This window comes from Equus caballus, chromosome 25 (assembly GCF_041296265.1).
Source record: "Equus caballus isolate H_3958 breed thoroughbred chromosome 25, TB-T2T, whole genome shotgun sequence".
In the NCBI taxonomy this organism is placed as follows: domain Eukaryota; kingdom Metazoa; phylum Chordata; class Mammalia; order Perissodactyla; family Equidae; genus Equus; species Equus caballus.
The window spans coordinates 27797554-27816521 of record NC_091708.1 but is presented as its reverse complement, the minus strand read 5'-3'; the positions used below and the strand labels follow the sequence as shown (position 1 = coordinate 27816521).

The window sequence follows — 18968 nt, the reverse complement described above, 5'->3', positions numbered from 1 at the left end:
AGACTCAAGCCATGTGGCTGGTATCCCATGAAATGTTCATCTCACTCTTGACAAGAGCTTCATGACTCTGGAAGCAGCCCAGTGCATCTTTGAGCAGCACTAACTGGTCAAACATTTGAGCTGCCAGCACTGTGCCTTACAGCGTGATTTCTGTGTCCTTCATGAAGGTCTTCCCATGGCCTCATCTGAGAAATGGGGACAAGAGCGGTGGTAGCTATTAGCTGAGGGCATCATCTCCTTAAACTTCCACTTGGAGCCTTAGTGTTGGGCCCCACGGAGGAACCTGCACCGTCTTCCTGCTGACAGCCTTGTCAGGTGTTAAGGCCAGCAATTGTGCCCTCCTCGGGGCTCCTCTCCAGATTCAACAGCCCCATTCCATCAACAGGCCCTCCAGGATCCTGGTTCCCAGCCCCCTTCCCTTAGCCAGCTCCAGCAATGTCATCCTTAAAGGGGCCTGTCGTGTTTTTCCTTTCGCTTGAAACCATCTAAGAGGTTCTTCAAGAAAAACTAAAATACGCCATGCCATTTGACTTCAGGAAATGCAAATGCTTCAAAATAAGTGTTTTTTTCCATCCTTGGGTTTCTCAGAATTACAACTGAGGTCAACCCACCAAACATGCAAAGACCAAAGGGGAAGAAAAAAAAGAACTTGTATGTGTGAGAGGCAAGCCCAGGCTTGTACTTCCACAGCCACCTGTTTACAGAAGCTCACCTGATAGACGCCACCAGAAGTGGCCTGGTGCGAGGGGGCCTCTGGCCAGTGAGCAGAGCTGTTCTGGATGGGATGCGCTGGCCTCAGCTCAGGGCATGAGTCTTATCCTCCCTTCTAATCTAACCTAACCTGTAGAATGGATGGGAGAATGTGGCCAGGCGTTATTCCAGCCTGGAGGAGAAAGGCAAGCCAGTATCCCCATCACCTCACTCACGCCATAGGAACTTACCTGACTTCCAGAGAGGGAAGTAGGAGAGATGGACTAGATGACCCAATTCAACAAACATTTACTGAGCATCTTCTGGGCTGGTCAGGGTGGATGTATAAACAGTAGTCGCTGCCCTGAGGGTTCACGGTCTACTGGAGGAGACAAAAAGGCAAACAGAAAGAAGGGTCAGACCAGGCTTCTTAGAGGAGATGACTGCCCGGCTGTGCTTTAAACAAAGAATGATTTGTCCGGTGAAGGCAGAGGGAAGAGCAGGTGTTAAGATGGAATGGCAAATCAACACGGTGTGTTTGGGGGCACCACGAGCCCCCAAACTCCAGTAGAGTGGTCAGCAATCCACTTGGGCCTTAGGGTCAGACAGCCTGGGCTTGAATCTCCGCTCCACCACTGACCAGCTGTGCGAATATCAAGAAGTCATTTCACTTTCAAAGCCTCAGTTTCCTCATGTACAAGATAGAAATCATTATAGTACCTTTCTCACGGGGTGGTTGTGAGAATTAAGTGAAATAATGCATGTGTCATGCTTAGCAGAGTACCTGGAAAATAACCATCCCTCACTACGTATTAGCCATTATTTTTACTAGCACTACTGCTACTATTAGTGTAATTGGCACAGAGAGGTCAAGGGAAAGAGGGAGGTAAGGATGGGACCAGAGAGGTCAGTAGGGATCAGAATACAAGGGAACGCGAATGCCATATAGGGGAGCTTGGTTCTGATCCTCTAGGAACAGCAGAGCCAGGAAGAGATTTCAAGCAGAGAAGAGATGCAGTCAGATGCACCTCTCTGCGATTCCTTCTGACTTGATGTTCCACACCCCAAAAGAGGAAGACGGGCCAGGGGGACTCTCAAACAGTAGTCATGGTGCATTCGACAATAAGCAGCCCTCAGTGTTGTGCTGCTGTTCTACACACCCCAGGAGCGTGGGCTGTGGCCTGAAATAGGCAGGACCACAACACTAGTTGGAGAATGACTGAGAGATGTGATCAAGAGAAAGGCAGCTGGTCTACCAAGCCCCCTCCCCAAAGAGACCTTTGGACCAGAGTCTCTTTCTGGGTTGAGGGCAGTTAAGGATGAAAACTGCCCGCCCCCTTCTCACTTCTAGCAGTGAGCTTGTTTAGACAGTAGAGGGAACTCTTGACTTAGCTTTCAACCAGTCCAAGGCCCCATGGCGCTGTGAGGAAGGCTAAGAGGGATCTCAGGCCTGGGCAGAGAGCAATGGAGAAGATTGTGAGCCCAACAGATGCTACTCAGAGATCCAGTGAACAAACACACCAGGGTGTGGCTGCTTCCACTGAATGTGTCTGTGGCTGCCTAGTCCCTGATGGATGGAATGAACGGGGACGTCATCCAAAAAATGTCAACGTCAGGTCATAGATCTCCGGTTTTACAGCGTGGAAACCAAGGTCCATAGAGGAGAAGGAATTTGCCCAGAATAAGTTGAATTCATGAGTCGTTGCAGAAAATGTATGACTTGGTTCTTTGCATACAAAATACTTACTATAATAAGAAGCTAAACCACTACCACCAATGGATACGTTAAAAATATCTTTATTTCTTAAATACCATAATGACATAGACGTTGTCTTTTCCCCCTGCCAGAGAAGCTCCAGACAGCAGACTCCCTGCTTAGATCTCTTTGATCCTATATCCTCTTAAAAGTGAATGTAAGAATGTGTTTAGTTTCACTGTCTAGTAAAATGGCCTCCAGGAGGAAACCTGCCCTTGGGAATCAGAGAGACATGAGAGTCAATCTCAGTGTTTTCCTCAACTTGCTTGACCTTGTATCATTGACCATGTCTAGGCATCAGGATTAACCTTGCAGAGTTATTCAGAGAATTAGATTAGCTGAACTCTGTAAAAGTACACAGACCAGTACCTGGTACACTCTTAAAAGAAGAGTAGCAGTAATTACTATGAGCTGTATCGTTCTGACTACCACTGCCTGGCTGAGTGACGTGGGACAATGTACTTAATCTCTCTGGTCCCCAGGCTATTTTCCATCCGTCAAAGGGACTTACTAATACCTCTTTCATTGAGTTGCTGCCAAGATTATGTGAGGTGAAATATGTAAACACGTAAAGTGACAAGAGTGACACCTGGCACATATAGGAACTCAGGTCATACTTGTCTCCTTTCTCCAACTTCCACAGTCTTTTGTAAAAGCCCAAGTGGAAGCAATCGATTGAAAAAACTCCTAAGGTCCTTGATGGCAAAATGAGAAATGAACAAGTTTTCCTTTTGCTCCCCAAATGGAAACAGAAGAGTAATTATCATCTCCATCAAAGCGTCAAGGGAAAAGCCTCCGGTGTCTCCAGTTTCCAGAGCAAAGATACTTAACATGTGGTCTCCTTATTTGTAGGAAATTGCTCAGAGGACATCTTATGTATCCTGGAAAAGGCTCCGTTCAAGAAGTCATGGGCCTACCTCCAAGGTCAGTAACCAAATCTAGGAACCGTAAGCGTATAAGGGCAACTTCCTGTGGCCTTGCTGAAACTTCTAAGCCAGAGGTCACAAGGGGAATCCCATGGCCAATGGACATGCTTGTGGGTTCTGTTTAGGCTGCATGATATTTTTGTAATTTGAATTTTAATGCCTTGAGGGGGAAAGAAGAGAGCGTTACTCTCTCCAGATACAAGCTCCTCTTTCCTCAGTCTCATTCACTCCCTCATATTGCGTCCCTAGCCTCTGAAGTCATTCACATCCCACCCCCACCACCTCTCTATATTCAGCCAAGTTCAAGTTGTGGACCAAGTGCACAGTACTTTTCCTCATGCAAGGGAAGCAGGCTCTAATCTCTGTCTCTGTCAGGTTATTCACCAGGGATCCACAAAATTGCCTTGTCCCCAGACTGACAGCTTAATGAACATGCTGGCACAGGGCCTATTTGCATACTGGAGCACGCTTCAGGAAAGAGGACCCTCATAAATGAAATAATCAGAGGCCCTTACACTGGGAAAGATGAGATACGGAGGAGATGGCCAAGATGCGCTGCATAGCCATTCTGCTCATTTGAAAAATTCAATTTTGCAGTTAGATTAGTTCTCACTCTTCAGCTGAATTGCAGCGAGGTTTAAAGGGAAGCCATGGAAGTAATTAAAACTAACACACCAGCTTCCCAGCTCTGAAAGTCACCCTGACCCATCAGCGCTGATATTCATTTATCAGGTCTCAGAGAGACTTGGCTTCCGACACGAACACATCAGCTTAGAGGGTCTGCTAATTCTCTGCTTTTCTAATAATCCTGGCTGAGGAATGCCTGTTAATGTGCACTTCAGGGGTCTACACACATTTTTTTGGCTGCCCTTTTAAAGAGAGGAAGACATTCAAAAATTCAGACAATGAATGGTTAAAGGATGCATCTTAATGTGAAAGTTCACAGTCTGAGATTCTCCTGGACGTCTTGGTGCCTAAATTGGTTACTAATTGAAGAAAATTGGATGTCCTAGCTCTGATACTCTGTGCAATGTCTGCCAAACAGTAGTCCCTCATTGATCAAATGTTCATTGACTGATTGAATAAATGAACTTGATAGTCTGGAACTTATGGAGAATACAGTTCAGGAGCTTATACCCTGAAAGGAGAAGATAGTAATTATAATAAGAAGAGAATAACATAATGTAATAATTCAGTGCAAAACAATTCTATAGGAGATAGAGATCTAATATCGTGTGTGTTCTTATCCTCCAGCTTTAAGCATTAGAGAAAAGGGAGAATAATGGTTTTGTACGTGTGCTTTGGTTATTAAGCAGCATCTAGAAGGAATAACATGGAAGATATTCCAGGCAGTTGGAATAGCAGCCAATATTATAGAAAACATGGGTCTTGAGTGGAGAACCTTGAAGAAAGACTTCAAATTTTCCAATCTGCACCCGAAATTTGCCCAATAATTCTATTTTTCTGTCTTTCTCTTTCCAGCGTCAAAGCACATCAACAAAACCAAATTGTCTTGGAACAAAGATGGCATTGTCCATGGAGTCAGATACCAGGATGGGAACCTGGTGATCCAGTTCCCAGGTTGGTACTTCATCATCTGCCAACTGCAGTTTCTCGTGAAATGCCCAGAACATCCTGTCGACCTGAAGTTGGAGCTTCTCATCAACAAAGATGTCAAAAAGCAGACACTGGTGACGGTGTGTGAGTCTGGAGCACAAAGCAAAAACATATACCAGAATCTCTCTCAGTTCCTGCTGGAGCACCTCCAGGTCAACACCACCATATCAGTGAAGGTGGACAAATTCCAGTATGTGGATACAAACACCTTTCCTCTTGAGAATGTGTTGTCCATCTTCTTATACAGTAGCTCAGACTGAACCATTCTCCTGGCCTTCAGGAAGAAAGCAGCTCTCCACCATACAGTACTTCCTCCATCCAAACACTTGGGCAAACAGAAAACTTTAGACCAAGACTGAAACCACAAAGGGTTCAAGACTACGCTTCTCCTTCTGTCTCTTGGGAAGATACAGCTCCAGAGTCAAAACTGTTTTGAGTGAAGTATCTTTCAGACAGAAGGCAGGGAAGTAATGTGGTGTGGTGGACAGAGTCCCCCACGAGAAGCAGAAGGGCTCGATTTATGCCCCAGCCCTACCACTAACTCACTGCATGACCTGGAGCTACCCCTTTCCCCTCCTTGGACCTCAGGATCCACGTCCGAGAAATGAAGGGGCTGGATTTGAATCTCTCCAAAGTCTCTTCCATCTGAGACCAGGCTCCCTCATCACAGACCTGCGAACTAAGAATCAAGGCAGTGTTCCAGAAGCCCCCAACTCAAGGAAAGGCCCCCACACCAGTATAAAACCAACCTCATCTGGCTGCATGTCACTTTAGCAGAGTCAGAATTGAACGACAAGGTTCAGGGTACCTTGCCAAATGGTGTGAACTGTAGGATCTAAAATGCGAAACAAAAGAACTGCCAGCTGACCCTCCCGAATCTAAGAGGCCATCTGAGCAGGCTTGACTCCATTCCAGTTAAGACTGACAGTAAGTCAACAGCAGATAGCCTTTGTTTCTTGTCAGGAAGTGTGTGCGTGCACTTGTTGCTCAACCAGCGTGCAATGGTCAAGGTGATGTGGTCACTTGGTCAGGGAATAGCTGCTGCCATCTCCAACACGATATTTCTCTGTTCCCTGCTTCAAACACCTCTCAGAAAACCATTTCTGTGGAGAGTTTTTAAGGCCCACAAAGTTGTCGATAGACAACAAGGACCCTGAAGATGGCAAAAAGGACTTCTGAACAATAGCAACTTCCTCTCCTGACTTGGGTAGCCAGGGGATTTCTCTAATTACATCAATCTTTGCATTTGACCATCATCTTTCGAAGGGACATCCTATTTGTTTGAAAGAAGGACCATTTGACTTGAAGTGTGAGCTCTTGAGGTTATGCTTCAGAAGGAAAAGGGACTTTTAACTGCTGTGCAAAAGACTGGAGAAAAATTTTGCATTTTTCTCAAGAAGGAGGAGAGAAAAGAAAGGAGTAGGAATTCAGAGAAAGACTAAAAAAAGATTGAAAAGAAGAAAAAAAAAAAAAAAAACCCAGGCGTCGTGGAATGGATGAGAGGGACTTGGGAGAATAAATTGGCGAAGGGACAATTTTAAGCCATTTGCTGACGGGTGTGCTATGCCAACCTCCTCCTAGGTCTGCTCTATGAAATATTCAGGAAAGTCCACATTTCTCTTTAACACTTTCCATGAGTAGATTCTCGGGGAGGAGTGGGCATTGGAAGAGGTGTTGAATTCAGCAAGCCAAGTGGTATGTGGTAAAAACATAGACAGGTTTTAAGGACCCAAAGCTAGAGAAAAACAGGGCATGTGGCATTCAATTTATGCCCTAACCCTGTAGGACAAGTGAATCTTACTTAAAGCAACTCATGCATTACTGAAAAGGTATCTACAATCTAAACACAGGCAAGCTAAGAAAATTTTCTACCGTCTCATATTCTAACTCGAGAAAGATTCCATTTTCATTTTTCACCAGCCATCCTCTGAGCAGAGGTACCTGATTTTTACATTGGGAGTGGTTCCTCATGTCAGTCTCTGTCAAGTGATGCTCTGAAGGCCAACAGCTGAAGACACAAGGGGGTAGAGCATTTAAAGGAATCTTGTAGCAAGACAAAAATATGAAAAGAGGACAATCATTAAGAACTCAGTTGAAAGATACATAGGGAGTGGACATTCTAGGAAGTTTAAAACTAAATTCTGTTACTCCCTGAGGGTTAACCAGCGCCTGGGAATGTTATGAACCAATGGCATCATCTATGCAAGTGAAACAAATAATTTTTCTAACTGGGAACCCAGGCTACCTGAAACAAATGCCTCTTTGGTGAAAACGCAACTGGAACTCAGTAAAGTGAGCCCTCCAACCCCAACACACACACACACGCGCACACACACACACACACACACACAGAGTATGCTTGTAGAACCTGTGCTTGAGGAAGGTGATGGGTGAGTTGATGAAAAATAGCAAGTCAGTGTAGACTAAATGTATTTCTGCCCTTGGGAAAATTCACAGGACTTTTTTCTGCACATTTGCTAAGTTTTTCTTCACCCAGTCTCTCTCTTGCCCACCGATGCCTCCTATAAAGCCCCTATCCAATTCCTTCTCAGAATCTTCCAGTCACACAAAGCCTGGCTCGGAGAATGGTCCAGTACCCAAGAAGGGTTGATATGAACAGTCTCTAAAGGGAGAAAGTGCTGAAGGAAACTGGGCAGAATTTACCAAAGAAGGGAGCCCCCCAGAATCCCTGGAATACTACTGATTATTCTGGAACCAGGGGACAAAGCTTTTAAATTAAGAGGATAAAGCAGTCAGTCAATGTCATCTCTAGAAAGATCCTGAGAGATCAGCTAAGCCAATGTTTGAATGGAAGCCCAACATGGGGCAAGGACTGGTCAAGTCCTCACATGTGATTTGTGACAGAGCAAAGATTGAGCCCAGCCTCCCGACTCCTGTCTCCATTATTTCCCACCAGGATTTTCAGTCCTCCTCTGTAGGCTGTCTGTAATTCCCCACCTGACATCTTTCAAGTCTTGCACTGGAATAGTCCCCAGCATTCAGGGATTTCCTCTGCTTTGTCCCCACTCCAGTCACTCTGGGATCATCATTTTATCATGACACACAGATGGTCTGTAGATTCAGGACATGGTCAAATCACAGAAAAGGGTTAGGGTCTCATGATATGAAATTCTCTCTCTCAGAAACTGAAGAGATATATGATATGGTCAATATTTTTTCAAATAAAAAAATTAGAAGCTTGTTGTTTTAACTTGAAGTTATGCATATATGTGTGTATATGTATAGAAAATGCATGTATGTGTATTATGTACGTATGTGTATTATACACACATATATGTACATGTACATATCTGTGTATGTGTGTGTATATATATACTTTTCCTTAGCAATTGTTTTACAGGTCATCTGCTTAACCTAGGATCAGGGAAATAAGTCTGAATCTTGCTCTGGCATTGCAAAATTGATATACACTCGTATTTATTTTTAATTATGAAAAGAACAGAAAATAATATTTTTCCCATGCCTCATCAGCTTATTTAATAACTATTAATATTTTGCTATATTTTCTTCTGCCTCTTTTAAAAGAGTAAACAATACAGATTGAGCTAAAGTCTCACTCCTCATCCATTTCCCTACGCCCTCCCCAGAGCCATTCTCCGGACGTCAAGGCACCCCCTTTGCTTATGTAATTTTATATTTGTTTTTCCATAAGAATATGTAGTACAATTTTGTGTGGTTTTTTAAATTTTAATAAATATCATGCTTTATATAATATTCTGTGGCTTGACTTTTTTCATGTAACATAAAGTTTTTGAGATTTATCTGGACTGATACACGTAGGTCTCTGATTCACTCATTTAACTGCCATATACTATCTCATTGTTTGAATATACCAGTTTGCCCACTCTCTGGCAGATTTAGTTTGCCTCCTGATTTTGTTGCGATAAGCACATCTTCCTGTACAGCTCCCACCCCTTGTTGCTATTTTCTATACAGCAAAAATACTCTTTAGAAATTATAAATAGTACCCAAGAGCTACTGGCTGGTGGCGGTAGATCTCTTTGTGGTCACAGCTCATGAGCTGGAGCTTTGGAATCTGGAGAGCTCCTTCCATCTTTCCTAAGAACTTCTCTGCTCTGCTCATCCGTCCACATTAAGCCCTGGGTGTCAGTGTGGGGCCAGGCCCTCAAGCCAGGTGTCAGTTTATGATCCAGCATGACGGATGCTATGGCTCTGACAGGATGCTGCAAATCAGTTCTAGTCAGTATGTGTTCAAAGTGTGCCTTTCCAAAGCTCTCTGGAAACGAGAAATACCAGAGTGCAAGAAGGACGAGCACAACCCCAGAAGGAAATTTCTCCCTCAAGATCAAAGGTCTGTGTTCCTTGGGGTCTGTTCCAGACTTCTTTCTCTTTGCATTCCACACTCTCTCCCTGGGTCACTTAATCAACTCCCACGGCTCCAAATGTCATCTTCTTGCCACTTACTTCATAATCTATATCTCCAGCTTTGATTTTCTCCAAAAATCCTACCCCATGGATTCAGTAGCCACTGGGCTCTACCCATTAGTTCTTTCTGAGTTCTTGCAATGGAAGATGGATGCTCAAAGTCTAGTGCAGTGACTCTCGAGGTTTTTTTACCATGACCCAGAGGAAGAAATGCTTTACTTTGCAAACTAGGATGCACACACACACACACAAAACCCTAAGACAAAAGTTTCATTAAGTAATACCTACCCTTCCTATTTGTGACTAAGAAAAAAAATCTTGTGACCACCTGAACTGATTTTACGATGCTTTCATGAGTCACAACCCAGTTTGCAAAATATTGTTCTAGGGTGACTTTCTCTGCTCCAGAAGTTGGAAAGCTAAAAATAAACTTTCCTTATTCTCTTACAGCTTGGGTTCTAGAATAGTTTAGTCCAAAATGGACAAGATCTTGGAACATTTGTCCATTCAGCTGGCAAGCCCAACTGTAGAGGCATTTGGATTTTCTACCACTGCATTTGCAAAGGTCCCAGTGTTCACATACTAGATCAGCACGTGTGGCGAGTCTGGGGGGAGAAGAGGAGCATCCATTCTGCTGACATGGTCTGTTGCAGATTCACATTGTTTCTAGAACTGGCAGCAGCAGCAGCTTCCTGATTGTGGTGGTTTCCTGTTCAAAACAGCGGTGTCGCGGCTCTAGAGGGGGCAGGTTCCTGAGTGGAAGATTATTGAAGAGACGGCAGCTACCACAGCAACCCTGTTCATAGGAGTGGGGTAAGAGGCTACTTCTGAAAGTTCAACCTGGATTCTGTTTCCTCAGCTCTCTTGACAATTCTACAAGCCATTTTAATACCCTGTGATAAATGCCTTCCTGCTAAACAAACTGGAGTGGTGTGTTCTGTAACTGATCCCTGATGGATTCAATCTCAACATGTACAAAACTGACCTCAAGATACTCACCCCAAACTTGTCACTATTCCTATGTTTTCCATCTTAAGGACAGTCTCATGACCCTGCTTTCCTATTTCCCATCCAACCAACTTCTGTCCAACTCATCCAGTTCTCTGGTCCCATCCACCATCATCTTACTTGCTTACTCTCATCACCTCCTAACTCACATCCTTGTCTCCCGCCTCACTCCTTACAAATCCCATCTCCAGACAGCAATAATGACTCTTCATTGTCCTCAGGATTGATAGCAATCATGATCGTTTATCAAGCTCCTCCATGCTATGCACTTTTCATGTACTCCCTCACTTAATCCTCAAAACAGCCCCATGAGGTAGGCATTATGATCCGCACACTACAGACAATGACACTGAGACTCTGAGACATTGAGTAGCATGGCCAATATCACACAGCCAGTGGGTAGTAGAGCTGGGATTCAAGTCCTGGTCTGTGAGCATCCACAATCCAACATTCCATGCTCCCCAGTCATTAGGAATCAGCCTTCCTAAAATCTACGCTCTTTGAGGCAGCTCCCTCTCCATCTAGATCCTGCCTTTCTCCCTAGCTTCACGCCCAGCTCCCACTTCCTTGCACTGTACGTTCAAGTCCCATTGAACTTCCCCCAATTCCTCAAGCCTTCCGTGCTCAGCCTGGCCACCAGATGTTTGCAGATGTTCCTCCATCTGCCTAGAATACTTGTTTCACTCTCTTTTGCCTAGTTAACTCTTATCATTGTCCTCATTCGTCAGAGATGTCTTCCTGACTCTTCTGGCCTTACGTAATTCCATTCTCTCTTCTTCCACACTTGCCCCATCCTTAAGTGCGTGACACTATACTGTTCACCCTGGTTCCTATATAGTTCCTCTCCAACATCCAAACTCCTTGAAGGCAGAAACCCTATCAATCTTACTCAGCACTGGGTCCTCACAGCTCAGCCCAGCTCCTGGGACAGACTAGACAGCAATCAATAACTATCTCTTAAAGGAGTAATCAAAGAAAAATCTCTTTAAACACAAGCCCCATTCTAAGGAAAGGATACCAAATAAGCCATCCAAAAAATTTAAAAAGGAATAAAATCTCCTTATAAAATACAGAAATGTGGATCAAAAGCCCCCTTTTTCTTAGGAATGCTTTTGAGCATTCAGGAAAGTCAAAAGGCTGCCAAAAGAAAGGCGGAATTTTCAGAAAACAGAATCCACCTGTGCCATCTGAGAATCTGGAAGGGAAAAAGACAAACTTCACTTAGTTTATTAAACCCCTTCTCTGAGCTGGATGTAGCATATTTGCCATTTAATCCATTTCTCTTCCTACCCCTATCAGATAGCTCCATGCTATTCTAATCATTTTGTAAGTGAGTATACTCACCCTAGAGAGTTTAAATCAAATTTTAGTGGACCTTAGCATCAACTAAGAAAGTTTTTAATGCCTGATGCCCAGCTCACATCCCAGACCAATTAAATTAGAATCTCTGGGGTTAGAACCCAGACATCAGGATTATTTTATGTTCTCAAACTTTTAGCTAAATTTGAGAGTCAGTGGTTGAAATCCTTGCTACTCAAAATTGTGTCCTGGACCAGCAGCCCTGCACCACCAGAGAGTTAGTTAAAAATGCAGATCTCACATCCACCCAGACCTACTGAAACAGAATCTACATTTTAATAAGATGTGGGAGAGATTTGGGGACACCCAACAGCGTGAAGAACGCTGGTTTTGATGACTTTCCCTGGTAAGGGGAGAAGATTGTTCTGAATCCATTATGCTTCCCTGCTTCCCCCCAAGTTGACTTTGGGAAATGGATTCTCCCTCCCCTTCTGCTGTTTATGCAAATGTGAGAGTCTAGACACTACCAGAAGCATCATTAAGTCATCGTGACGGGATTCATTTGTAATTATCGTCACTGAGTTTTTAAAACTTGCTTTAGGTCTAGCTATCTCCCTCGGGAATCTTGGGCAAGAACCAGGGCAAGATTCTGACCACTATGTTGAAAGCTCTGGACACAGTCCAGTGGGGGGTGTACTTTCCCTGTGGCCAAAGAAAGAGAGAAAACAAGTCTGGGGGTGGCAGACGGGAAAGAACAGTTTGGAAACCCGAGTTTGAATCCTAGCTCAGGTATATTCACATGAGGATCCTGATGAGTCATAAACACTTTCTAAACTTCACTTTCCTCTGTTGTAAAATGAGAAACATGATCCTTCCCAAAGCTATGGGGAGAACAAGCATACAGTCAGCTTGAAAAGTGTTTAAAAGGAAGGTATTTTATTATATTCAGTATCCGCGAAAGAGGTTGACTGTGGGAGAGGAGCAGGAAAAAAATCAATGGCAAGTTTAAGAAGAATGAAGTTTCCTCAAACACACTGAAGCCAACTCCCATCTGTATCCCGAAAAACCAGCCAGGGATGATTTCAAACTTTAGGGAAACTGGCCTAGAAAAGCCAATTGAATATTTGGGAGACAGAGTATTGAGGGTCCCTTCCCTGTGTCTCCTTCACTGCAGCACTGGTCACACTGGAGTGTTGGTGTTTGCATGTCTTTCTTCCCACTTAAAATGGAGTGCCTCGAAGACAAGAATCCGCCTCTGAACTCAAGCCTCTAGGCTGTTGTCAAGCACCAAGTCAGCACTCAAGAATGGTGTAGATTTCACTCACAGCAAGATGGAATTACCAGCTGAGGGTACCAATTAGTTAAGAGCACGCTGAATTGAGGTCTGGTCCCCTTTCACCACCAGAAGGTTCTAAGGGAAAACCAGCTGAAACATCTCATTCTTCCATTCCCATTGCTGGAGACACAGATGACATAACTGCCACGACCTTCTGACTTCTCATTCCACTCTCACGACTGGTTTCATTTCACTGGCTGGCCTGATGCAGCCAGCATCAGACACGGAAGTAGTCAAGGGCACAAAGGCCACAACCCATGATGGGATTGACACATCAAGATGAGGAAACAGCAAGAAAATGCTTAAGGAGCTGAATTCCTACTGCCGGAGTTACATTCGTGCACTCAACTACGCAGCCCTCAATTGTGTCTGATGTTTTCATGCTCCTCCTTCATTAACCAGGGTGTGTTTATTTAAATAGCTTTATATTATATAAATATATATAACTGCTTTAATTACTGAATGCTTGCTTACCAAGTTCCAGGCATCATATTGAAGACTGTAGTCTATTTCATTCCCACAATACCTTATGAGATCGAGATCACCATTCCCATGTTACAGATGAGGAAAGAGAGGCTCGAAGAAATGCATAAGCAAGTCCAAGTTTAAGCAGCTTGGAAGGCAGATGTAAAGGCTGGAAGTCTGACTCCTGAGCCACATCCCTAACACGCTACTCGGCACTGCTGTGAAGCCAGCTGACTTGGCACATGCTGGTTCCTTTGTCCACAAGGCCCTTGCCCGCCTTTCTCAGCTTGGTGAATTTGATGTTATTCATAAAATCTCAACTCAGACATTATTTCTTGAGAACTATTCCATGGGTAAGTTATACATCCAATCAGGACCTTGAATCCTTACCTCTGTCTAAACCCTTATCACCCTGTACTACAATTGTATGAGGATGTGTTTGCCTCCCTTGTTCGACTGCGGACTTCTTGATGACTTAGTCCACTTCTGCCATGGTCTGCAAAAGAAATTGATACACGCCTCCAAATTATTTTGGCATGATCCCACACCATTCACACCCTAGTCTGGCCTCTGATAGGGACACTCTTCCCTTGAGGCCAGTGACTCTACAACCCTGAGCCTTCATGCTGGCTGCTGCAGAAATGCTGGCTGCTTGCCTCTTGGTCACTGTCACTTCCAAGTGGAAATTCATGAGCTTGATGATACCGATCACTCTAGGCCTGACTCCACAGGACCAGGACACATCTTACTTCTACAACCAGAATTACCTAGGGCTGTTGGTGTCTTAGAATCTTGGCCCAACTCTCTCTAGCCCCAGAAGAGAGACAGAAGTATAACCACCCCCGTCCCAAAGTGCCAACTCATTTCCTGCCCAGAATTAACCACTTCCCAAAATGAGTGACTGTGTGAAAATCAATTCCCTTCAGGGGAAAACCCCACCCCCACCTATTGTCATCTTACCCTATGACCCCAACCTGACAATCATCCAACAGTCCGATATTGACATCCTCCCCAAAGTTTATATGACTCACCCTTATCCGTTGCCACCTCATTGTTCTAGGACAGTTTTTGACACACAGTGGGCCTTTGATATATGGTTGTTGGCTAAATGAAATATTGGATGAATACCATCTTAGATGTCTGCATAGTACTTTAGAGTTTGCAAAACCATTCTTTCAAGTGACAGATGAGGGGAACCAAGCTGTATTCTCAGCTGATAAGGGACAGAGCTGGGAGCCCCTGGGGTTCTGATTTCTTGTCCAGACTATACTACATTCTGGGTTCAGAAAACAGCAGCCTCTGGGGCTTCTATGTGTATTTGTAAATAAAGTTTTATTGGAACACAGCTGCATCCATTCATTTACATACAGTCTGTGGCTGCTTTTGAGTTCCAGTGACTACAAATTGAGTACTTGCGCCAGAATACAAGAGAGATCCTATGGCCCACAAAGCCCGAAATATTTACTATTTGGCCTTTTATGGAAAATGTTTGCTGCCACTCATGTGTTATTGGTGACTCCATCTATGTTCCGATATACATACGCACATACCACACACACACACACACACACACATTCTAAATTCATCCACAAGGAGAACTTCGTGGCCTCTCCCTCGGTGTGAACTTCTCAGTATCATCAGTTGTAAGAGGAGAGTGCCAACAGTGTTGAAATCGTGCAGAGAGTATGTCTGTGAGTGCTGAGGAAGGGGTTCCACGGACCAACACTGGGCTTTGACTTTGAACTTGTTAGTAACCACTCCAACAATATAGGGAAGTAACAAACTAGACAAAGAAAAGACTTCAGAGGCACGTCCACCAAAAGAAGTGAGAAAGGATAGCTTCCAACAAGAGGAGACAGCAGAACCATGAAAACCAGAATAATTTTTAAAATCACAACCTGAACCGCTTAGCTCAGGGATGAAAGCCACACACACTCTTGTAATAACACAATTCAGTCCAATCTCCAATTGTGCTATGGTGGCTGACACCATAAAATAGATTTCTTGTATTCTTATAATTATCATTATTTAATCTTGATGACTTGACTGAGAGAAAAAGCTGCCTGGAGTTTTCTAACTTCAGAAGTGTGAATGAACCTTTGAGGACAAAGAAAATTTTGTTTTTGGAAAAACACATTAAAGGCATTTTTAGTTTGGCAAAAACAAAGCAAAGATCGTGTCCTAAATAAAAGAGGATTGAGATGTGAGCATTTGAACTTCTTTATAATAATGAAAAGGTTTTTAGTGGAAATGTCTCTTTCTAAAATATGGCTGCAGAATGTACTGCTTCAAGAATATTATCCTTTGCTCTTGGATGTGTGTGTTTTTCTAATCAGCCACCCAGGAGAGTTTGGAAGCAGAGACCAGAGGGTGACTGGAGGGATGTGAAAATGTGTCTTCTGCTTACACTAGTGAAGGGGATGTAAGTGAATTCCCTGTGAATTGTGGAACCCTATATATGGCTATTTTCCAGACTGAATTATCTAGACTCCCAGAAATATATTATCAGACATAGGGTCCTACTCAAACAAAGGTCCAGGGAGCCAGCCCCGTGGCCAAGTGGTTAAAGTTCCATGCTCTGCTTCAACAGCCTGGGTTTGCAGGTTTGGATCCCAGGCCTGGATCTACTCCACTCATCAGCCACGCTGTGGAGGCACCTCACATGCAAAAAACAGAGGAGGATTGGCATGGATGTTAGCTCAGGGCCAATCTTCTTCACCAAGAAAAGATCCCGAAACACAAAGGGCTAAACCCAACACTGCAGGTGAGAGAACATCGTAGGTCCTCCACAAAGACAAGGTGTCATTACTCTTCCTGTCTAAATCTCATGATTGGTACTTATGAAATACTTATTGATTTGAAAAGAAGCTGAAATCACCTTAACAAAAAACTTCCTATATTGAATTTTTTCCTTTTAGTTCAATCGCTTTTCCAACTGAAAACATTCTATCCAAACACTCATTAAATGAGCTATATATGTGTATATTTTTAAAATAATTAACTCAAGACTGCTTTTCCATAAAGGGTTAGCGAGAATAGCATTCCCTTTGAGAAAATATGTCGCATAGGGAATAATTGTGAAAGACAGAAATTTAGTGAGGGTACTGACTAGTTCATGAATTTGGATTATTTCCAACTTTTGTTGTCTCTGGGATTTTTTACAACCCTGAAAGTTGTCGGAAAATGATAGCAATGCAAATACTTCTTGTCCATAAAAATGCAAATTATGCCCCATGCAATGTGACTGATTATCATTCTGTGGATATTCACCAGTTTTGCAAGTTTTCCATCTATTTGTAACCCCCTCCCCCATCCAGGAGCATCTATTAGCATCTCCAGAGACCCTTCTTTAGTAAACATTGGTCTATACCCTTTTCTGCAATTGTTAACTCAACACTGCCATATATAGACATGTACATATATGCACACGCACATATACACACATTTGTGCGTATATCTCATATTCACACACACATACACACACTAGTGATTGCAGTACAGATTTACAATATTCTGGTGGTCTACCTATTTTTAAGTAGTATTTTTGCTGAATGAATATGATTATTTTGGTATTTTTAATCCAAATATTGAAATATAGAAGAAAGCTAAATCCTGCATTAAAAAGGAGACATTATTGTCCCCATTTTGTTGATATAGAGAAACTGAGAATCAGAGATGAAAATTACCTACCTCATCAATAAATGGAAAAACCAGGGCTCCAATGTAGATTTTTGACAACTAAATTAGTTTTCATTCTATTTCTTGAGAGAAGCTTCCTTCGTCTCTTTATCTGAATTCTCGAGGAAGTAAGATCTTCGCATAATAGAGACACATCCATTACGCCCGAATATCACCACTTCAGAAAGGATCAGGCTAATGGTATTTCAGAAATATAGAAGAAAAAAAAATACCGAAATCCCAATGTGATCATTTTGCTATTCTACTGCAGATAGTAAATTTGACTAGAACAAAGGAAAGCAAGAAAACTACAAGACCCAGATGGGCTTTTATAGAGCTTTAAAAAACTAATTTGAAAAACAAGTTATATGTACCCCAAACATCCTGATAAAAGTATGAAATGACATATTAAAAAGCCCAATAAATGCAATAATATCAGCTGATGATAATAGCAAAATATAATAAGAGCATTCTATGAGCCAGGTATCAGTCTAAGTTCTTTTACATCCAAATGACTCTTAATCTTCACAAGTATCCTCTGAGGTTGGTCCTGTTACTCTCTCCAATTTAAAGATATGGAAATGAGGCCCTGAGAGGTTAATTTACTTCCGGGCCTGTCAGGAGAATGTCTAGCTAAAGGGTAGAGCTCCTGGAATAACTGCGGGGTTTGACTTTGTTTGGAAGGCTCACCCTTGGCGCAAGAGGGAAGAAGGGGATCCATAGAAAAATTAGCTGTGCAGATGTAGCAGCTCCGTGGGAGAAGCTCAGGTCTTCAAGGAAAGGTATTGGGCAGTTTCTGTTGGGGGATGAAGCCTCGATAAGGCGCGGCAGGCAGATGGAGAAGAAGAAAAAGGTAATGGAAAGAAGACAGGATAAGCAGAATAAGGAAGGATGCTCAAATGGCTCATGAAGATCGTATCTTGAAAATATCTTGCCTTAAAAGATTTTTAAAAATTCTTTGTGACAAATTTGTTTCATTTAAAAATAATACAACAGAAAAATAAAAACATCCCTTGATACTACCCTTGAAGTTTCAGAGGTAGGGGAAGACAATAAATAGCAAGCCCTTCCTTTCTGCATCCAGGCTCTGGAACAAATTGAAAAGTAAACCAAGGATTAAGACAGATGGGAAATTAAAATATCAACTTTGTGATTGTTAAAGTCCACACTGGAGGGTGTAGCTTAGTTTAAGAGCCAAATTTTGGGCCAGATTTGCTAACCGAATCCCAGATCTAGACAGGCTTGCCTGTCATAGCATCACTGAATCCTGGACAGGAACAGGGGTCCCCCAAGAGCAAGATAAAGAGAACAGTTGAGAGGAACATGCCCACTGCATTCTTCCCAGATAAGTCACTGCACCATCCCTGTGGCAGAACGAACAAGGGCACAGAGAGACACAAAGTTATACTAACTGAGTTTCCTTCATGTGAAAGAAACATCTGGATAAGAGAGGTGTTCCTCACTAATCTCCATCATTCTTTTAAATAGTTCACACCAAGAAACAAAAAAAAATGTATTTACAAAAGCCTGCAATTAAAATCAGACTCACTGGTGAAATATAGAGTGTTTGCCCCTAGGCTGGTAACAAGACAAGGATGCCCATTATCATCACTCCTATTTGGAAATCTATTTGGAAATGCAAAGAACCTAGAATAAACAAGACAGCCTCAAAGAAAATGAGCAAGTTGCAAAACTTATACAATCAGATTTCAATTTACTATAAAGTTAAGATAATCAAAGCAGTGTGATCTAACAACAGATCCACACATATACGATCATTTGAATA

General features: G+C 42.9%; 1 protein-coding gene across 1 annotated transcript in view; it reads left to right on the top strand.

Moving 5' to 3' along the window:
* TNFSF8 (TNF superfamily member 8) overlaps window positions 1–8722 on the top strand; it is a 28420-nt gene extending 19698 nt beyond the window's left edge. Inside the window, exons 3-4 of the mRNA XM_001487905.5 lie at window positions 3299–3370; window positions 4855–8722. Coding sequence (XP_001487955.1) covers window positions 3299–3370; window positions 4855–5249 — 467 coding nt within the window. The 3' untranslated portion in view covers window positions 5250–8722. The remainder of the gene's footprint in view (window positions 1–3298; window positions 3371–4854) is intronic.
* Window positions 8723–18968: the final 10246 nt, after the last annotated feature.